Genomic DNA, 20,825 nt, shown 5'->3' with positions numbered 1-20,825 from the left:
ATTATTACTGTTATGTCTCATATTTTTAAAGCATATGCAAACTGATGAATACTTTGCAACACAATCAGAAAAGGTAGTTACATCCGATCGAACGTTAGAACATCTACGTAATTCTCGTTTAACAAAAGAAAAATTGGAAAAATTGTTAACAAATCAAAGTCATGTGTCTTTACAACATAAAAAGAATATTTATTCAGTAACTAATAACTACTCTACGCTGTTCCCTATGTGGTATTTTATTATGGAGTAAGTTAAGAACAAAATATTGAAACCTATAAGCTTTTAAAAAAATTTAGTAATACGTATTGCTTTATTGTATTTTAGGCAAGGCTATACTGTATTGCTTTATGGCTTAGGTTCAAAAAGATGTTTAATCAATGATTTTTATAAAAGTATATCTTATCATCCATCACTAGTAATAAATGGATTCTTTCCTAGTTTAACTATGAAAGATGTAAGTCATATAAATAGAGTTGAGATATAAATATTCAAGTAATATGATGATTAAAAATAGTGCAATATTTTTTAGATACTTGATGGTATAATTATTGATTTATTGGAGTTAAATTGTCCTAGCAATACAACTGAATGTATTGATCTTATTGAAAAAACTTTAAGGAAAAATCCAAAAGACAGATTGTATTTGTTAATACATAATATAGATGGTATGATGCTACGTTCAAATAAAGCTCAAGATTTATTATCTTGTCTTGCAAATATACCAAATATTTGTGTTTTAGCATCAGTTGATCACATTAATTCCCCGCTATGTATGATCAATTTCGTATTATATTTTTAATTCATTACATTTTTAGTAATTCTTATATGATTGTATATTTATAGTATGGGACCATACAAAACACTCCAAATTCAAGTTTTTTTGGTGGGACACAACAACATTTCTATCTTATCAAGAAGAAACATCTTATGAAAGTTCGCTCTTGGTTAAGCAAAGTGGTGCTCTTGCTTTATCATCTCTTCATAATGTTTTCCTTTCTCTAACTTCAAATGCTAAGTCAATCTATCTATTGCTTGTAAAGAATCAGCTAAGCAACAGTAATAATGTTAATTTTACTGGTAATTTCAAATTTATAAGAAAAGTATTACATATAGAATTAATATAATTTCAAACATAATAATTTATTTACAAATTTCTATTAATAGGAATGGCATTTAAAGATCTTTATCGAGCTGCCCGTGAAGGATTTCTTGTAAGCTCAGATTTAGCATTAAGAGCACAATTAACTGAGTTTATAGATCACAAGTTAGTTAAAATAAAGCGCAATATTGATAGTATTGAACATCTTATCATTCCATTAAGTTCTGGACTTCTAAAGCAGTTTCTAGAAGAACACGATACATGATATTTTTTACTACCTATAGCATGTAAAATATGGTAAAGTATAAGTATTTATACTTTTTGATATTTTTTTATATACCAAATTTATTAACAAATTTATATTTTTCTAAAAAAAGAAGAAAAAATAAAACACTCTGTAAAAAATATAATGGACCACATAATTGTTATGTCATGTCCTTTAAAAAAAAGTTTTACAGATATTTAAATCTAATTGTTATATTTAATGTGTAATATATTAATATATATACATTTCTATATGTCATATAATTATTAGGTTATAAGTAATTAATTAGGATAAGTATACGTATAGATTTATACAAATTAAAACATAGTTAAGGGTTAAGATATATTTGCAATATCATGTTGGTAGCATTCGGTGTTGGTACCACGTTGGTACTATTCAATGACGCGAAGCGCCAGTGGTAGTAGTATCGTGCAATTCGTGTATTATTTTTTACGTATGATTATGACACGATAAGCCGGGTAGTGTGTAAAATACAGTAACAGCTAACAGCTATAAGATGTCAAATACGTTAGGTTGGATAGTAGGCGGAATTACGCGCTAGCGAAAGGTTAAATGAGTTATTAACGCATGTATGTGGTCCACAATTTGATAGGTAATTACATTGTTAGCAACTGTTATTTCTCGTGGTTTAGTGACGAATAAAATTTGAAAAAAATCGTTAATATCATGTAAAATAATACAACACTATAGAAAGTACAATAATCATATAATACAGTATACGGTTACCGGCTTGTTATTGCTCGGTTTTGATCTAACCTAACTTTTTGCCGTAGAACTTTTAAACGAGGTTATTCAGTCCTGCTGGGATGCTTTACCTTTTTTTAGCTACAAACAATGTCATAATTTCGCTGAAAATGTTAGTGTGTGGGCATGTGCGTGTGTGCAACGTTGCGTGAATTACAGTTCCGATTTGACATTGTAAACATGACGACTTGACCTTACAATGGCAAGTTGGACGACCTTGACTTTGGCAAGTATACAATGACCGAGTAGTCACTCTTATCGACTAGAATCAAACTTTCTACGTATAGTTTTGATAATTTAACTGATGAAATTTCATATTGTCAATCAACCTTTTGCATAATATAACCTTTTATTCTTAGCAAGGAGCAACTGCAAAAAATGTTTGATCTTTTCTGTCATAAAGGTGTAACAAATTCTTGTCTTTTTTTTTATTATCACCGTATTGAACGCATGTCAAATATTTTATAGCACATCCCTAGTTATATCTATATTACAAAAGGAAACAAAGTTTATATTGCCTCACATATTTGTATTTTTATTTATGATGTATATTATTAGTCTTGCTTGCTTTGAATTTTAAAATTAAAAAGAAATTAAAACAAGAAATAAACGAATAACATTAAAAATAATTTAAAACAATATTTGATTTTTCTTTCTTTCTCTTTTATTTATATTTGAATGTGTTTACTACCTTCTTATTCGATTAATGATACAAGAATATGCATTCTAAATAAAATGCATATAGTAAAAATTGTAATCTTTTAATTCTTATATAGGTATTTTTCATTGTTGTAGGTAACCTATAAACACATTTGCTGTGGCACTGAAGTAATTACATTGGTACAAGAGCTTCGGTGAGTTATTTAATATGAATTTAATTTTATGATAATTTATCTTAAGATTGACATTGATATAACATATGATATTATACTGTGTATTGTCTCTAGTACATATTGATTTTATTCAATTAAAATGTTGGCATTTAAGTTTGTAAATTGTCAACATAAGTTTTAATTGCATATTAATCGCACTAATTAATTGCAATAATTAGAAATGATATTAAGGAATAATGTGGTTGTTAAATTATTTAGATGGAGAATGGATTATAAATAAATAATATAATTAATTACAGAACAACATAATTATTATTTAACAGCTAAATGTACGTTATAGCATAATGTATAAACTACAAAAGCATTGAAAGAAAAAGTGATAAAAATGATTTATAGTTTTATTTAATATATTTAAATTTTCGTTCAAATTTAAATACATCAAAATTTAAAAAATGTTTTAAATAATACGTATGATTATCAATGTCATACAAAATACAGATTATTAAATCAAAAAGACAACTGATTAATTTATTATATAATGTATTATGAATTGTATGTTATGTGAAGAGAGAACACGAAAGACTAAAATATGGTCGTGTTCTTAAACAAATTTTTGAGTAATTTTTCATTAATGTACATATATTTACATTTCATATGTGCATCATTAATATATATATATATATATATATATATATATATACATACACATTTAATAATGTATGTATTATGCTTTATTATGTTCTCATTTAAGAAGTATCTTAATAGAAAAATACTGTTTAAAATGTATTTTTTTTTAAATATTTCTAGTTTATCATTTTATTTTTTCAATGCAAAATAATTCCTTTCTTTAAATTACCTTTTGATTAAAAAGACATAATAAAATTATCTTATTTTAATGTGATGAATGAAGTACAGCAACCATCTTTATCGACGGGTTGGTCTTTGATGATGCTTTAAATTTTATGATTTCTAGCACTAGGGTCGTTTGTAGTTTCCTGTCATTTCAAACGATCTTTTATAGCTGTGTTCAGTATCGTTTTTAGAATTATTTTAAATTAATTTATTTGTTCAGTGAGTAAAAGTGTTGTTAGTATCTCGTGAAATCTTACACTTGAAGCAGAGGCATAGAAAAGAGAAAATTTTATTGTTTAAGATTTTCAGAGATATCAAAATGTTATAACGTAAGTACAAAATGACGCTTAAAAATTATTTATGAATTTGAAACAAAATAAAAAATCTGTTGCATAATATTTAACTGCAAATGAAAATCATATGCTTTTATTGTTTCTAATATACTATCGAAATCAAATTAAAATACCATCTAAAATATTGTGAGGTTAACAGAGAGTAAGGACTATCCATTATTGTCAAATAATGGTGGGATTCCAATTATTGAAATGATGTAATGTTTTTTGAATGTCGAATAATGTTTTTAGGAAATATTATTGTATTCTCACATTGTTTATCGAGCAATTATAACTTATGTTATTTTCGAAAATTGTAAATTCAAACGATTGTCATAGATTATCACTGCATGACTCAATACAACTGCAATTATCCAGTATTTAATTTAATCATTTACCACAATTGCGTTACATTAAATGTGAGATCAGAATTAAATTTAGAATGAGAAATCTAATACCTAATATCACGTATTTTAAGTTTCTCCTGGACTTTATCCGTTTTTCGTTACTAATATCACGTAGCGACGCTCATGTGAATTTCACTTTTCTCAAGACAAACCAATTTCTCCGAGTGGTCTGTCCATTTCTTCGACGGCCATTAACTTTTACTTTCGTACTAACTTATTTCGCGTACGATGAACGTTAAACGACATTTGTCACGGTGAATGACACAACGTATAAACACAGTGTATAAACACGACGTATTTAAAGCCGTAAACGCTTCAACGTTTATTTCTCACGTTTTTCATTTCAACTTTATTCGTCCGTAATTTACAATTCTTCCACGAGATTCAAAATCTTCGTTTTCAATGAGTGTTTTCAGTCCAGTCGATAAAACAGTTACCAATTTTTTCATGACGTTATCAAACGAGATTTCACGTGAACGCGAATTAACCCGAGAGAGTGCATTGGCAATATGGTAATTTCGAATTGTGAACACTATTGTCGATGATTCGCTGACGCACACAATGGCACAAAAGCGGTGCGCGCGGACGCTTAACCAATTTCCGCTTGTTTTAACCAAAATCGAGGTCGTGGAGCCGTTAAGCGTCAAGGATCACTTACGATCATCAAGTCAAGATTCTACGTGTATGACTCATGGAACTCTTTTATCTCGACTACATATGATTCCTTCCACATGCGTCCTCGTCATTATGCGTGCTCGCGAGCACATGACTACGTTTAATAATGTTCCATTGTTATAATATCACCTCTTTTCTTGTTTGACCAGACTTAGCACGTCTTCACAATTTTCAATTTAGTTTTCGTATGATGAAAGGTGTATACAATTTTTATAGATATAATTAGAGAAAGACAAAATAGATAAACGACAGAAATGAACTTTATTTAGTAATCTAATAAGTATGATAAAGGATATATAGCGTTAAACTTTAGCTTTTGTCGTGAAAATTTTCATTATTTAATTATTTTATAATTTAGTAAATCTAGTTAAAATTGTCAGAATTATGAAATTCTTTAGTTTCTGGTTCAAGTATTATTTCATAATGGCTAAAAATAATGATTAAGTGTTCTACTTTTGAATTATGAATTATCCTGCATAATGTACAGCGTTAAAAACCGTTCCCGACGTTTGCTAAAAGCTCGAGCGTTTTCCATGTAAAAGCAGCATTTAACGAGATAGGAAACAACCGCGAAAACTTGCCTTTTTTTATTTCTATAAAAGTTGCTTGCCTTCCCGTTTTGTTTAGTTACTTGTGTAACGAGTTAAAAGATCTTGTGCGGTGGATAATGCGGCGCAGTTGTAAATGAAATCGCAAAACAAATACAACGTAATAATAAAAACGGTGGTCAGAAGCAAAATGGGTAAAATGAAATAAAAAGACAGGAAAATAAAAGTTTCCTGCTAGTCTCTTGGTACGTTCCATTCAATTGTGCGGTTTATATTTAATTTTCATATTTTCATAGAGCGCGTAATTCCAATTTCACGTGTATTATAGAATTAGTAATTGAACATTATTATTTCATTTCTGTTGATTTTCTGATTTTGTCGTTATTTGATTATATTAAAAAAAAAAACAAATATTTTAATATAATGTGGTCGATCAGACGAGCAAATTCAAAAAGAGTGAGTAAAATTCTCCACAAATAAATCAAGCAACTTCAAATGTAATTCTTCGGTATTGATCCAACAAGAAATGAACCCTTCAAGCTGTCCACCCTTAAACTGTCCGCTCCTAAACTAATAATCCAAAAGAAGCGGGCGAAATCTCTAAACACGTTTCGACCACCTCAAACCTTCGCTTAGCTTTTCTATGTTCCATCTTCTTCAAATTAGTCTTCTCCAATCCGTTCGATTCTCGTAGAATCCCAAACTAGGCTCTTTCAACCAATGGTCGTCCCATCTGGCAAATTCTTCCACGATTGTAGAATATCGTTATACAACGGAACGTTTGACAAAAAACAAGCTGCCACGTCCACGTTGCTCGTACCTCTTCCGGTAATCAAGCAGGCGGTCGGTCGATCTTGTATTCAGGTTGCTGATAAAACCGGTTGAATCGATAGAGCGACGTTTCGGTCTGCAGAAAAGTTTGCCGGTGTTGGCTTCGCGCATTTATCCGGTTCCCGGTTGTTCGATGGAAACTGTAACCCCGCCACGGCATATTAAATATCCCCGAGACGGGAGATGACTGGGTGCTCGAGGGTGAACGCGCAACTTTGCCAGACCCGTCGTCTTTACCCAGCGATTCCTGCGGATTTCTCCCTCTGTGCACGTTTTGCATACATGCACACGCTCACGTATCATACAGGGTGTCCCATTAGAATGTTCCCATGCAGTTATTCGTCGTATGTAACGAGACACAAGGCTCTGATACAAATATTATTGTATATATTAGTAGGGGGGATGCATCAGGTTTCATGAGGTGGTCGCAGAGAACTCATTATAAAGAGAAATAGATCCAAACAACTTTTCTTTGGTACACAGGGTAACTTTAAAAATTCCAATTCTTTTTCTAGATGAGAAGATATATGTTAGTATCGTTTCGTTATTCTACTATTAAGATTTAAGTTGGCGTTGGATTAGAGTTTTAGCTAAAGTTTCAATTAGAGAGACTAAGGCGTTAAGTTAGATTTGGCAAACTTTCTAGACATAAAGTTTGTATTTTTAAACATCGATTAATATCGATATTGATTATATATGAAACTTTGGATCCATATTAGGACAGTTCTTAATGATTCGAATTATTTCAGGATTATTTTTATCCATACGCTATTGTCCAAATATTAATATCGCCTTCTACGATCGGGAGATATAATAAAGATATTCAAAATTTAGCGCGGAAAAATAAAATTTGTCGTTCGTAATAAAACATATATATCAAGACAGACCGAGTTCCGCTCGAAACTTCTGTTTCACTTTCTTCCTTTCTCGCAACGTACATTTCCATGGAGACAAATTTGTGGAGAAAGTAACGAGACACCGAGTATATAGCCAGCTTTCAGGGAGCCACCCTCGAAAAAGCGTGCGTACTCGTATTCGGTGGTTCTGTTTTCACCCCGATCCCCTCTTCCTCTGTTGCGCGTGCTCTCCTGTTCGTGCACTTTCCGTTGGCCCGTCCTCTCCGTGTGTCCTCCTCTTTGTACAACCCGTTCTCTTTCATCGTTCCACGAAATTGTCGTTTTGTGCGTGGCGCACACATTGCCTCTCGCCTTTCCGTTCCTTTCCGTTTTGCGTTCAGTTTGCGTTTCGTGAAACAAGAACGACTTCTCTTCCGCGGCTGAGGAACGTTAATTCGAAACGGGCCGCGTTTCCCTGCAGGGTCGCAAGGGGAATAGTACAGGCTTTCCTCTTGGCTTGAAACGAGTCAACGAGAATATTGTTTCGACGGACAGGAACTCGACGACGGTACTTTTCAGCGTAGCCACCAAATTAAATGGCATCCATGCGATTAACTTTCCCCGCAGATCCGTCATTGCGATAACGAGACTCGGTAGCTCTTTTGCTGTTCCAAAAATCGAAAAAGAATTCCTCGTATTTTTATTGGAATGAAATAACCCTTTATCCACGCGACCAGGTATTTCGCGAGGATACTTATGTCAGAACTGCTCTAGATAGAGGAATCTTCTCTATCTAACAGACTTTGATTCAAGAATTTAACATATTCTAAACTTAATGTTTTTCTTCGTTCGATAACCGACAGAAATTCGTTCGATTTCGAATTCCAACGAAACGATCCTTTATTCATGCGGCGGAATATTTTTCATTCTAAAGTAATCTGAGTTCTAATCTAAGAGCCAAATCAAACCTAACTCTTCTGTTGCTCTAGACATCGAGAAGAATTCTTTCGATTTCGGGTTGGGACAACGTAATCCATCGTCAACGCGATAGAATATCTATCTCTCCTATCTGAACTAAACTCTAGTTCGGCCCCAGAAAAAATCTGTTTAAACCATCTCGTATTGCGTATGAAGGAAACTTTCTATTCTCTTTACAAATCTATCGTTAACACTAACGAATCATATTGACAAAACGTCGGTAATTAACGCGAATACGTCGTAGGAAAATGTATTGACAAATACAAAGCACAGAATACGATACTTTTTACACAGTACCGAGCTTACAACGGTCAAAGAGACAAGATATAAGAGCATTCTAGCAGCGTGACGATGGAGAAACGTCCAGCAGCCAGTTAGCTGGATCTGCTAGCTGGTTTCCTAGAGAAAATCGATCGACTGGCTGGAGGAAATCGGCGTCTATAGAGATTCAATGACGATAATCAACGGCAGAGACCCTTTTCTCTGCCTGTCTGTCGACTTCTCTCCAACCTACGTATGACCTCGATAATAACAGTTATGAAACTTGGCCGCGATAGTGAAAGTGGCGTGTACAGGACGTTTCATAATCCGACAACGTCGCCAAAGCAATGGGTAAGCGACGAAGAGGCCCTGAAAGGAGGAGAGGATGTTTGATCGTCAAACAGTTTCACCGGACGTTTGTCGAGACGAGAACGTGGACGATGAAACGAGATTGTCAAAAGAAAAAATGAAAGGAGAAAAATGAGAGACAAAAAGGCGGACTGAAATTATGAAATATTGACATACTATCGATAGAATAATCCTTTATGAATGAAGAACACTGCTGCGATCCTTGAATCTAGTTTTATTGTTAGCAGTGGATTACACGATACGAAGGTAATGGAGTTTCGTATGTTTTGTATAGAGTAGTCTTTCCAGTATACCACTGACAAAGAAAATATGTTAGGATTGTTTTGCGATGTTTCTTCTACGTAAAATGTCTGCATATCTCATATTTCATTGTCCTACTATCGGCATATAACGTAAATCGCTGTTGACGTCTCAACATTGATAACTGAATATCTACATCCTCACGTGACTCCTCAGGGTACTTGGCATAGATTGATTTTTATTTAATCCGTAGCGATTGCGAATTGAAGTTCAGTACGCGTAGCATGTACGACAGAAGATCTGATAGAACTTCGTTATCGCTATTCTCCTAGCTTCGCTGTAATAGTTTCTGACAGAGAAATATCGAAGAAGTTCTTAAAAGTATCATCTCCTTGGTTTCTTGCCTTGAGATAATTTTGTGTCAATAATATAAAAATATTTTTCTAAGATCTAGTGGCTAATTATATGCAAAAAGAAATATATTTTTCATTTGGAAGAAACGTAATATCGAGATTCGGATCGAAAAGAATTAGATGAACAATTTGAATTTATATTCAAAGATTATCTTCGAATACTATAACCGGTATTTAACAACATTCATATATCATTACGAAATCGAGCGAACTACAGATGCTTATAAGCAATAATGTAAGATAATTATCTGGTGCTTGCCTCTGGTGTCAGGGTTGTTGGTGGCGTGTGTACGCATTTGCACGCACCACGAGTGCTACTTTATTTCCACCACTATCGTATCTTCATATCGTAGCTCTGCAAAATGTTACGACTTTCTTGTGAACGCGCCGACACTGCGTGTACGTAGCGCGATAAAAATGTGTCACGATCGTACAAGACTTTCCCATTTGTGGCACGCGTGCAACCACGCTCCTCCCTGGTCGATTCAGCTGTCGTTCATATCGTGATATCCAAGGAACGTCCATCAGGTTTTGTCGCACTCTGACTCCGTTCCGAACGTTCGCAATCGGTCGAGGGTTAACGAGGTTGATAATTGTCTAGACGTGATTTATCTGTCGAGGTTTTGCTATTTTGTGGGGATAGCGAAATGATACCGAGTTGTGTCATGGATTGCATTAAGTTGGTCAAATCCTTCTTTTACGATGGAATCAATATTATTAGTTTTATGAGTCACGAGTTACGAACACTGATCAACAGCTATAACTCTGATACACAAATTCCGAGTTACGAGTTAGCAGTACTAATCAACAGCTGCAGGTCTTATAGACAAATGGATATAATGGATAAAGTGTTATAAGTAATTTTGTAAATTACAAGTTAACTGATTCTTTTATTTGAAGTAAAATTGTGAGATTATAAAAAGAAAATCTGTAATCTGTAATTCGTAACTCGTTAATTTACAAATAGTATTAGCAAGTTATTTGTTAAATTACTATAATTATATTGGTAAATTATCGTACAAAAAGGTTCTGGTATTAGGTCGAGTATAGGTTTGTGTAGAATTTCTCGAGCGATTAAAAACGTTCATAGTTTGCACGAATATAATCTATTATTCGCGACAATATATAAAAGAGAAGAATTCATCAAAATATATTTTACTCTCCAAAATCCTCATATTCTATTATTTTATCATTTTAACAAATTTTTGGTGTATGTTTCTATCGGATTTTCTCTTTGATTATCTTACGCGTCAAGTTCGCTAAGCGTTAAGAAATTCTCTTACCTGCTTCTTAACTTGATAAATAATCTCAAACATAATTAAGATAGGATAAGTAAACAGAGAAATTCAAGTGGAACTATCGTTGCTGTATTCGTCCATGAGCCGGTAATCTGAAATAGCAATCGTTTACATTTCAAATAGTCAACAAACACCACCCTCTTTCGTTACAAACGAAATTAAATGCTAGGAGGTTGAAACGAATTCCACTTCCGGCGAGCAAGCGCCGAGGAAGGACTGGAGCTGACCGTATCGATCGCGTGTGCAGGATTTAAATCCAGATCTTTCGTTTTCCAGACGACTGCTCTAGCAATCGAGTTACTCGGTCGTTGTTAGATCCCTCTTCTTTAAATCTAATTCGAAAATGGGGTTCTCCTACTGTTCAGTCAGCTTGACAAATGCGGATCGTTCTCGATCGAGTAGTTACAGAATTCACCTCCAATTTCATATAGAGAACGGAGAATTACATAGAATTTATTCGACTATAATATTGTTGATACGATGTGCCACGGTATGAAACTTCGAATTTTCAGTATCTAGAATTCTTTTCCATCGTAGATTTCCAACCATAATAGATTAATATGGTTTATAACATAGTTCAAATTATTTCATGGAATCCTTAACACGTATCCTGATCTTCGTGAATCATTCACCGAATTTTACTTTCTAAATTCTATTCCACTAGCTTCAATTCCAATTGTAGTCGCAATTAAATACCAGACAGGAGCTGCAGATCGTCACGCCACTAATAGTTCGCGGAATTCTCTCTCTCTCTCTCTCTCTCTCTCTCTCTCGGTGATTGCAAATTGCAACTATAGCACGTATACTTGTTATCGATAATCGCATCAGTACTTGAAAGGAAACGCCGATAGACCATCTGTATCGAAATATCGATCGTTGACAGCTATGAATCATGCTTCTTTGCAAACATACGTACCTCCTCGGCTTTTTATTCGATATCCGATAACCAGCCGTTTCTGGTTACTGTCGCTTTTCTAGATTTCCGCTATCGTCCGATAACGTCTGCTCGTTCTTTGTAATCTCTTCTAACTCCAACCATCGTTCTACGTATTTTGTTTCTTTCGTTTTTTCCCTGAATATATATATATATATATTCGAAAAATTGTAATAGAAACAGAAATGGATATTTGTATGTACGAACATATGTCTGTGCGAGAAGTCGCTTAAGTATAATGCGATAACGATCAGACATCGATAAGAGAAGCACAGAAGGCGTTAGGTTCTATAATATTTTTTATAGCTATGAATTGCATTCAGTTGTGGTCAATGGATTTGTCCGTGTATTATTTCATTTAATTAATTAGTTCGCAAATTACTTTTCTTAAAAGCTTCGTGTTTTTTGTAAGCTACTGAGTGTTTATTTATATTTTTCTAACCTCTAAAATTACATTGTACTTAAAAAATAGTCGAGATAACGATGGATAATGTTACTTCTTGTTTTTGTAATGTATTTACAATGACACACTATAATCCGTACACGGCTCTAATCTTCGCATAAATTTCCATGAATTTCCAATTTTAAATCATTAATTTTTGCTCAGTTCCTACATGACAGTAGTAAGTGGTTTTTTTCCTTTTGGAAATAACTCATTGTCAAGTCGAATAATCGACGACTGAAATAATAGTAAATTTACCAGCATAATTCCAGCGTATCAAACAGTCTTCTATTCCAGATCGAACTTCCTCTCTATTTTATATTCAACCCGTAGAATTCCCATCGACTGCAACGAATATTAAACTTCGTCCCTCCCCTTCTATATCGGTGGTACAATAAAAAGCAGAAAGAACGAAAAGGAAAAGAGGGGAAAGAAAGTGGGTACGCTGGGAAAACTTATGCAATTTTCCGGAGCAAAAATCGCCTGGGATTTGTCTTGCCAGCACGATGGTAGCTCGAGGTAGGAAGATTCGAAGGGTTCCACCCCTTCGAGCGAGGGAACTCGACGGCTTATCGTGCTTTGCTTTTCAAATGGCTCGTCATTCGTCGCCTTTTCCCTCATTTCCCTTTTCCTTGAGCCTCTCTCTCCGTCCTTGTTATTTTTATAATCGATCCGAAGAACGACACAGGCTCGCTCCTTTCAACCCTACAACCTTTCAACTTTAATTACGGGAAGCTCGACTATTCTTTCATCTGGCATGGCACAAAGTGGCAAAGCGGTTTAGCTACTGACATTCAATTCGCACGAATTGAGCACGTGCACGAGGTGATCTTTGCAACACACGATCCTGGCCGCTTGTGCAAGAATATGATTGCCCGGTAATCAGCTGAAATGGTTGCGCGTACCAGGCATCCTTGGAATTCCCGGAATTTTATTCCTTTTTTATGCAAAATCGAACCTTTATATCGACTAGGTGTTACCAACTAATTGGCAACAAGAAAAAGTAAAAAAGAAAAACAGAGGAAAATACGATCTCGTGTGCTGTGGTCGTTTTTTCACGAACTGTTCCATTTTTTCTCTTCGTCCATAACGAGCCATTAAATGGCTCGTCGAGCGTCAGCTGCGAAAGAGAATCGGCCACATGCTCGTACCCAGACCACCTCCAAAACCATCCACGTTCACATATGCTGTGTACCTAGAATCAGGGCACTTTGGTCAGTTTGTAATAATAATACGTGTACGTTACTGAAACATACAAATTAATGACGAATTCATAAATTACAGATATAGGTTAGGCAATTACAAGAGGTACTGAACTTACGCTACTGCTGGCGTAAAATTAGCTACGGTTATTCTTCGAATGAAATTCCTAAATAAAGTGTCGTACATTTGACAGAGGTCGATATTCTTTTACCTCGATTCCATTAAAAATTGGAATTTCATACATTCCCCTGATGCATGCCTCACTACGTAACAACTTGTAATTGCAGTATATTCGAGTAGACCGAGTATACCGTGCTCGATCACCGATATTTATCGGCGATACTTATAACTTTTAATTGGCCAGCAGACCTGGTAACCCCGGAGTCGATTCGAACGAAGCTAACGTTGAAAAGTTATTCCCATAACGAGGAAACGTTTCGTTCATCTAGCTTCCCTTTTTCGTTGTTTTATTTTCTCTCGCGAAACACGTTAACTTCGTGCGGAAGGATAGGAAGAGGGCCGCGTTTGCCAGCTTCCTTCTATATGGAAGCCCATTAAAGCGGCCGTAAAACTTGGTTACAGACTAATTGCTTCTACACCGCGGTCCTTTCCTTTTTTCTCCTTCCCTCTTTGAAGGAGGACGAAGTAAAAAGGGGATGGAAAAACGGAAGTGTTTTTGTTCGATAAGGTAACTCTCGCGTCTCGTTCGATATTTCACCTGGAAAGGAGAGCCGTGATATCTTCCAGCTAGCCCTAGGGGATCCAATAAGTTCCTTATCACACTATGGCTTCTTATGGAAACGAGTATTGTTGCGTTGGATCGATGCTCTCGCAAATATCTCGACCTGTAGGTTATACTTCACAAATTGTGCTCTACCCTCGTAGCTCGAAACTACCGGAGGGTGGCGTGCAAGATAAATTGCGTCGTTTCCTTTTAATCCATTAACTGCTGACTTTTTTTTGAAATTGTCATGTCGCACCTCTGTTTTGAAAGTAACGCCGTTCAAAAGCATTAATGTTTCAGAGAACGCGAAAAGCTGTCTTTAAACGTGATAATTATAAAATTGTAATAACTATCGTATGAAAGAATCAAACAAATTTTTATTCAATACCCAAACCAAACTTTCGAAACGTCTAGAGTACGTATACATATAGCCTTAAATTTTAATATTTATAGCAATACAGATTTCTTCGTCAGATTTCACTTTATCCCAGTTTGTAGAAATTAAAAATTGCCTCATTCGTACCACTTTCCTCTGAATCTTTCATTCCTCCTCATCCTCCAAGATTAATTCCTCTGATTCAAGGATCTTGTTTATCTTATCAGTGTTTGTTAGTACCATCCATCTAGCATATCAAACATCCTATTCTTATAAAGATAAAAACATCATTTATTTCTCGTCTTTCTGAACTCATCCTTTGGACGACCCACTAGCAATTCCACAAGTCTTTCTTGAACCAATCCTCACAGCACCGAGTGCACACGTAATCCCGAGTGCATGGTTGCGAATAATAATCCTAATAGGATGAAACATCATCGGTATTCGGTTAATCAATCGCGACCAGGGCCAGGCTAGACCCGGACGAAGGAGCTTCGAGGTCGACGAGGTTGGGGTTGCTGTACGTGCATTGCGCAAGAGCATTCACCCCGCTCAATACTCAACGACACGGCACAAGCTACCAGTTGGTTGCTGGTGTTGGTACGTACGGACCAGTGCAGCGGACAGAGACGGAGAACACGGTGTTAGGATGGTTGGAAACAGGAAGCAAGCGAGCGAGAGAGAGAGAGAGAGATATGGCCGACCACCCCCAAAATGGGTTACCTACCTTTACCCACTTTGTGTACAATGAACCCCGCCTTTGATAGCGCTACCGTGGATGTTTTGTGCTTCGTAGCAAGCCTCGTGGCACGTCGAGACTCTCTCTCGCCCCTTTCCAAGAATTTCTCAGAATTTCGCCACGGGCCACGGCTTCGAATTATAAGCCTTGATCGCGTGGCCGGCTTCCGTACTTGGATAGTATATACTATGTGCAATTTTCGAGACGGGAGATGTCGTCATGCGAAGGATTACGGATGGGAATGTTGTCTAAGAGCAACAGATGTTGGCTGTAGGAGTGGTTGAATTCGGATAAGAGAGAGAGAAGAGTGAATTGGCTTTAAAGTGGAATCGGTGATGGTTTGGACTGTACGTGATGATTGGATGAGAAATGAAAATAGTGAGAAAAAGATAATAACCTTATATAAAATATAGCAAGGTAATTGTAATGTAGATTGGTTTGGGAGTGAAATTGGTGAAGACTTGATGACTTCTACGTGATGTTTGAATGATAAATAAAAATAGTAAAAGGAGAACGTAATTACGTACATACTACGTATAATAGAAAATATATTACGTAGATTCTATTCAGAGGACTAATAGAGAAAGTAAATTATATATTCCAATATGTACTGCTTTAGACAGAAAGAATAGATTCTAGTATCAAATTTTATGATATCGATTCTTTTTCGTACGACGATAATAATTTCACAATATTTGTCAAACTTCAATCTACTTTTATCGATATAAAACATCGACGATATTCGTTTTATCTTTGCTTTCTAAAATAATCTTTCTCAAATTCCACACCTTATTTTCTTCTTACGAAGTTTCGACATCCCTCGTCGAAACTTTCCCCGTGGTAATCGCAGGTTTCGCGACTTGTCATCGACTCGGGCAACTCGTAGCCGCGTTGTAACCTCGACTGCAACAACAAAGAACCGTCTCCTATTGAGCAAGGAAATTCTTTTATTAAATCGGTGGTTCCTGGCGAGCAACGATCGGCATTTCGCTCGACCGCGAGAGAAAGGGAACGAGCACTCTTGCGTCTTGTCGCAAAAAAAGGTCTAACCGGCTTTCTACGAGGTGGCAAATGCCGGCTTTGGCTTGCAACAGCATTAAATTGTTGTGTCAATCCTCGTAAAACGTTTTCTCGGACGATACCGTGAAACCAGAGAATATACTGGTTATTGAGAAGTGTCTTATTTGTAAGTATTTGTTCGTGAGAGATCGGAGAATCAATGTTACAGGTCTAATCGTTCAAAAATTGTTCAAAGTTTAACTCTTTTTTAGCTCTTTCTAGTTTCGTGAATAATTCTTGGCCTTCCTAAGGCTAAAGTTTAAGTTTCGTGAAATTTATATGTTACGTAGCGACCGATGCACTGTTGGGAAGACTGAAATTTTTTTCTGATAATTTTACGATTCTTCGTCCTCGAAATCGACGTCGTCGCTTTTTCACATTTACAACGGTCCCGTGTGATAGCTGGCAAATGTTCTTGACAGCATTGTTCCCCCTTTTTAAATTCACACAGCACGCAGCCGTGTAAACGTAAACGAGTCTCGTCAGTCCGCTCATTTTAATAATTCCTTGTGGCAGCGGAATGAACGAAGCGTTAAAATCGAGCTAAGACGCTTCGAACAGGCTGCAGAATATATAAATAATTATGGTGTTAAACCATAGGGTATCTTTAGACGAATGCTGGAAAGAACGATAACGAATTTTCTTCTTCTTATTGTCGAATATTATAGTGTTTCAGTGGTGATAGAAGAAAATTATAACAACCTAGCAAGCTTTGTAATTTTTTTACTTTCAAACACATTGTCCTGTCAGTCTCTAAATACATTGTTTCCTTTAGTAATAACTAGGCAACACGAAGTCCAATGTCATGACAGCGCTACTTTTACTTTTTATGATGACAGTCATGACATTTCGTGTCAGTAAAAGTTGCAATTGTCATGTGGAAACATAACTTTAAGGGGATTAAAAAACTATATGGATTTTGCGCCAAGCAAATTAATAGCTCGTCCAATTTCTCAGCGGATACTATTCTTACTCGGATGATTTCTTAGTTTCAGAGTATGATTGGAAAAGATGCAGTGAATATTCTTGAATTCTTTTCATGGGCTATTAACGTTAATTAATAGACACAATATATATTATTTATATACACATACACCACTGTTGTTTAGGAAGAAATTGAAGATATTCTATCGAGAATGAGGAATGGAGAATCAAACGTTTGGTTGGCTTTTTGTGACAGAAAGGGGGAGTTGGGGATGATTAATGGGAACAATCTTGTTGTTCCAATTACGTGGTTGTCGATAATGTGCAGTCAGTTTGGATTTGATTGTGGGGTTTATGCAATCGATTGTACACGTTGGTTTAGGGAAATTGGACTGGGAGTTTAGTGGTATTGTGTCCGTTGGCTTTCATGTTGAATAGGGTGAAAGCAATGCAGTCGTACAATACATGGTATTTTAAGAAGTTTTGTAACATTTTTGTTGGTTCTTTCTTCAGCGAGTGTTTCTTAGTTAAAGACGTATTATTAGATGACGATATAGTATATTACAGGAATATTAATAAATTATATAGATTATTATAGAAATATATTATATTATAATATAATATTATAGAAATATAAGTAGAAATATTTCGTAGTGTATCTAGTGGAATAAAAATACTATTTTTCTTACGATACAAGTTTGCTTAAACACTTTCTCCTATAGTATGTCCTTATTATTAATAATTAGCAAATTTTCGTAATCATACGAAAGTATTGCCAAATGATAATAAATGATATGAAATACACATATTTCAACATAATCAATTAGTATGTAAATGTTATGATAAATACAACTGTGTGCCAATAGCATATTCAGGTATAAAGAATTCTGCTGTAAGTATTCTGAAAGAGAAATGAATCTTCCTCGAAAATATTCACTCTTCCAAAGTTTCTTGCTTTCTCCAAAAGTTTTTCTATCGAATCATCGAGAGATTCAGGGCGATCACGATAAGGGAAGCGGCCTGCCGCTAAATTTCAGGAAGGGAAAACGAGGTCGAGATCTGTCGTCTTTGATTTATCTCCCTTTCTCTCCCCCCCCGTTGCCCTTGCTGCTTTTCTGTTACATTTACGTCGATCGCCGACGAAGACCAAGAGAAACATTTCGCTTTTTTCCATTGAGTCACACGGGTGTCTTGTATACCTACGCACGAACGGAAATGCACTTTCTCCGAAAACAGAGCATACGGGCCTGGCTTGCCTCTGCCGACATCGGATTCGTCGTCGAATTCGCGCGAAGCAGAAGGTTTCTCTCGAACAAAGTCGGATCACCGAGCTCGCCATTTACTATTTGGGTTATCATTGTCTCTGCCGCCGCCGAGGCTTTCTAGCTTTCTATGCTTATGCCAAGGATGTCCACATTGCGAAGGATCCCCCCACCCCACGCATGTATTTAGTCTCGATCTTAGACACGATGCTCATTGTTGTTCGCAAAACTTTAGTTTCTTATACTTTTTCCTTGCGTCTCCTTTTTTCAGGATTATCTCTTTTTATTCCTTTTTAAAAAATTTATTTGTGTGTGTTTTTACATTGATTAGAAAACTTGTATTTGTGCAGTGCTTATTGCTTTTTGTTAACATTTTTTCAGAGCGTTTGTTTGTTTTTTAGATTCACTTAAATTTTTGTTAAAATAAATTTATTTGTCCTGTCTTTGTTTGAACTGTTCTTAGCGCGGTTGTTTGTTTTATGGATAGATTCTTTTTTTAATGTTATTAGTGAGCGTGTTTGCTTTTTAAATTTACATCTCTCAATCTCTTTTAGAGCGTTCTTTTATACCCAGTTATCTTCCGTCCTTCTATTTGTCAAATTTTTAAGAGAAACCTACGTTTTAATGATAACGTAAGCGACAATAGGGAAATACAACTTTAAGCTGATATCCAGTTTAAGATCGCGTTTTGTCGCGTTAGAATTACAATTCACGCTATAAACGTGACTCGGTATTATAATCGTCGGGTTCTTGATCGTTGATATAAAAGAAACGTGGGCGTTTAGTCTGCTACAACTTTCAGTAGCGATTAGTCATAAGAGCTAACGGTTCTGAAAGAGAGAGAGAGGCATATCTTTGTGGTTGGTAAATGATATTAGAGATTAGAAAGAGTTTTAGTAGATTCGAACAGCGGTTTTTCTCTTTCCAACCAATTTGATCTGATACTTTATTTTAATATTTAAGAGCACCAACGCTTATATGAAATGTCGCTGAAATGTTTAAAATAGAATTAAAGAAGTAAATCAGGATTTCAGGATGGAAGGTGTTAATAATCGTCATACAACGTTCCATTCGATCCATAAAGTTCGATATAAAATCATATACGAGCATATCGATTAATATACTTTCGAACCAATTCTCAAGCGAGGCCAGCAAAATAATTTTCGGTGTTTAATGCAAAGTTTTCATCCAGTGCCTTCTTTCTTTCTTTCTCGATTAACATGAGTATGTTAAACGTTAATTTATCCTCTAGATGCTGGAACTTCAATTTCGGTAATGCTATTTCGAACAGCGAATGCCAAGCAAACAAGCGCGATACCAAAGATAAGGATTGCTCTTAATTAGCCGGCGACACAGATTGTTACCCCCTCCCTCTCTCTCCTCTCTCGCTCTCTTTGTTCGTCTCGGTTAAGTCGCGCTGCGTTCAGTATGTACATATTAAGTTATCTTTATGCAAAACGATCTGTTATCTTTGCTGCTTTACGAGCGCTGCCACAGATAACCTTAATTAAATCGAGTGGCTGAAAAATGAGGCGAATTCGACGCCGGGGAATCGAAGATACCCGCCGATACGATAATGGCCTATCGATTAAACTCATTAAACGACGAACGTTTTTGTTATTTGAAGATAATAAAATTATTCGTTGCGTTATCCGTGGACTTGGGATTACTATTAAATACATACGTATTTGCTTTATCATTCTTTATGATTAAGAAGGAATAGAACGATACATTTGTGGTTCGTAGATGGAGTTGAACATTTATCGTGTATTTGTATGATGAAATTAATAAATGAACAAAAGCGTCAGAGAGGCTCATATAGTTTCAGTAGCGCAACATATGCTCCGTATATGTTCGATTATACGCAAACGAACATTCTGCTTGAAATATTTCGATTTGAAATCCTGTAGACGTTGATTCGATCTCGATCGCTCGATCGCACGTATACGCGTCGAGACGAACGCTCTGCAGATTTAGTAAATCATACCGGCGAGAACGTGCTGTTAGAAACCTGCTGCCATATACCGTCTGGCGAAACGAGTCCAGGCAGTTTTAAAAATACGTGTATAAGTAGAATATCCGAAGGAGAACCTCGAAGACGATTCCATAGTATTTGTTTGGTACAAAGAAAGTTCGAAAGCACCCAAGTCCGCTGGCTAT

At 35.7% G+C, this 20,825-nt stretch overlaps 1 protein-coding gene across 2 annotated transcripts in view; it reads left to right on the top strand.

Moving 5' to 3' along the window:
- Orc2 (origin recognition complex subunit 2) overlaps positions 1 to 20,825 on the top strand; it is a 90,893-nt gene that overhangs the window by 1,439 nt on the left and 68,629 nt on the right. For both annotated transcript variants that reach the window (XM_069122024.1, XM_069122023.1), the window contains 6 exons: positions 32 to 246; positions 325 to 454; positions 530 to 770; positions 844 to 1,077; positions 1,165 to 1,396; positions 2,925 to 2,983. In XM_069122024.1, coding sequence (XP_068978125.1) covers positions 32 to 246; positions 325 to 454; positions 530 to 770; positions 844 to 1,077; positions 1,165 to 1,364 — 1,020 coding nt within the window. In that variant the 3' untranslated portion in view covers positions 1,365 to 1,396; positions 2,925 to 2,983. The remainder of the gene's footprint in view (positions 1 to 31; positions 247 to 324; positions 455 to 529; positions 771 to 843; positions 1,078 to 1,164; positions 1,397 to 2,924; positions 2,984 to 20,825) is intronic.

This window comes from Bombus flavifrons, chromosome 10, assembly GCF_040668555.2.
Source record: "Bombus flavifrons isolate JBK064 chromosome 10, iyBomFlav1_principal, whole genome shotgun sequence".
Classification (NCBI taxonomy): domain Eukaryota; kingdom Metazoa; phylum Arthropoda; class Insecta; order Hymenoptera; family Apidae; genus Bombus; species Bombus flavifrons.
This window is presented reverse-complemented; position numbering and strand designations above follow the sequence as displayed.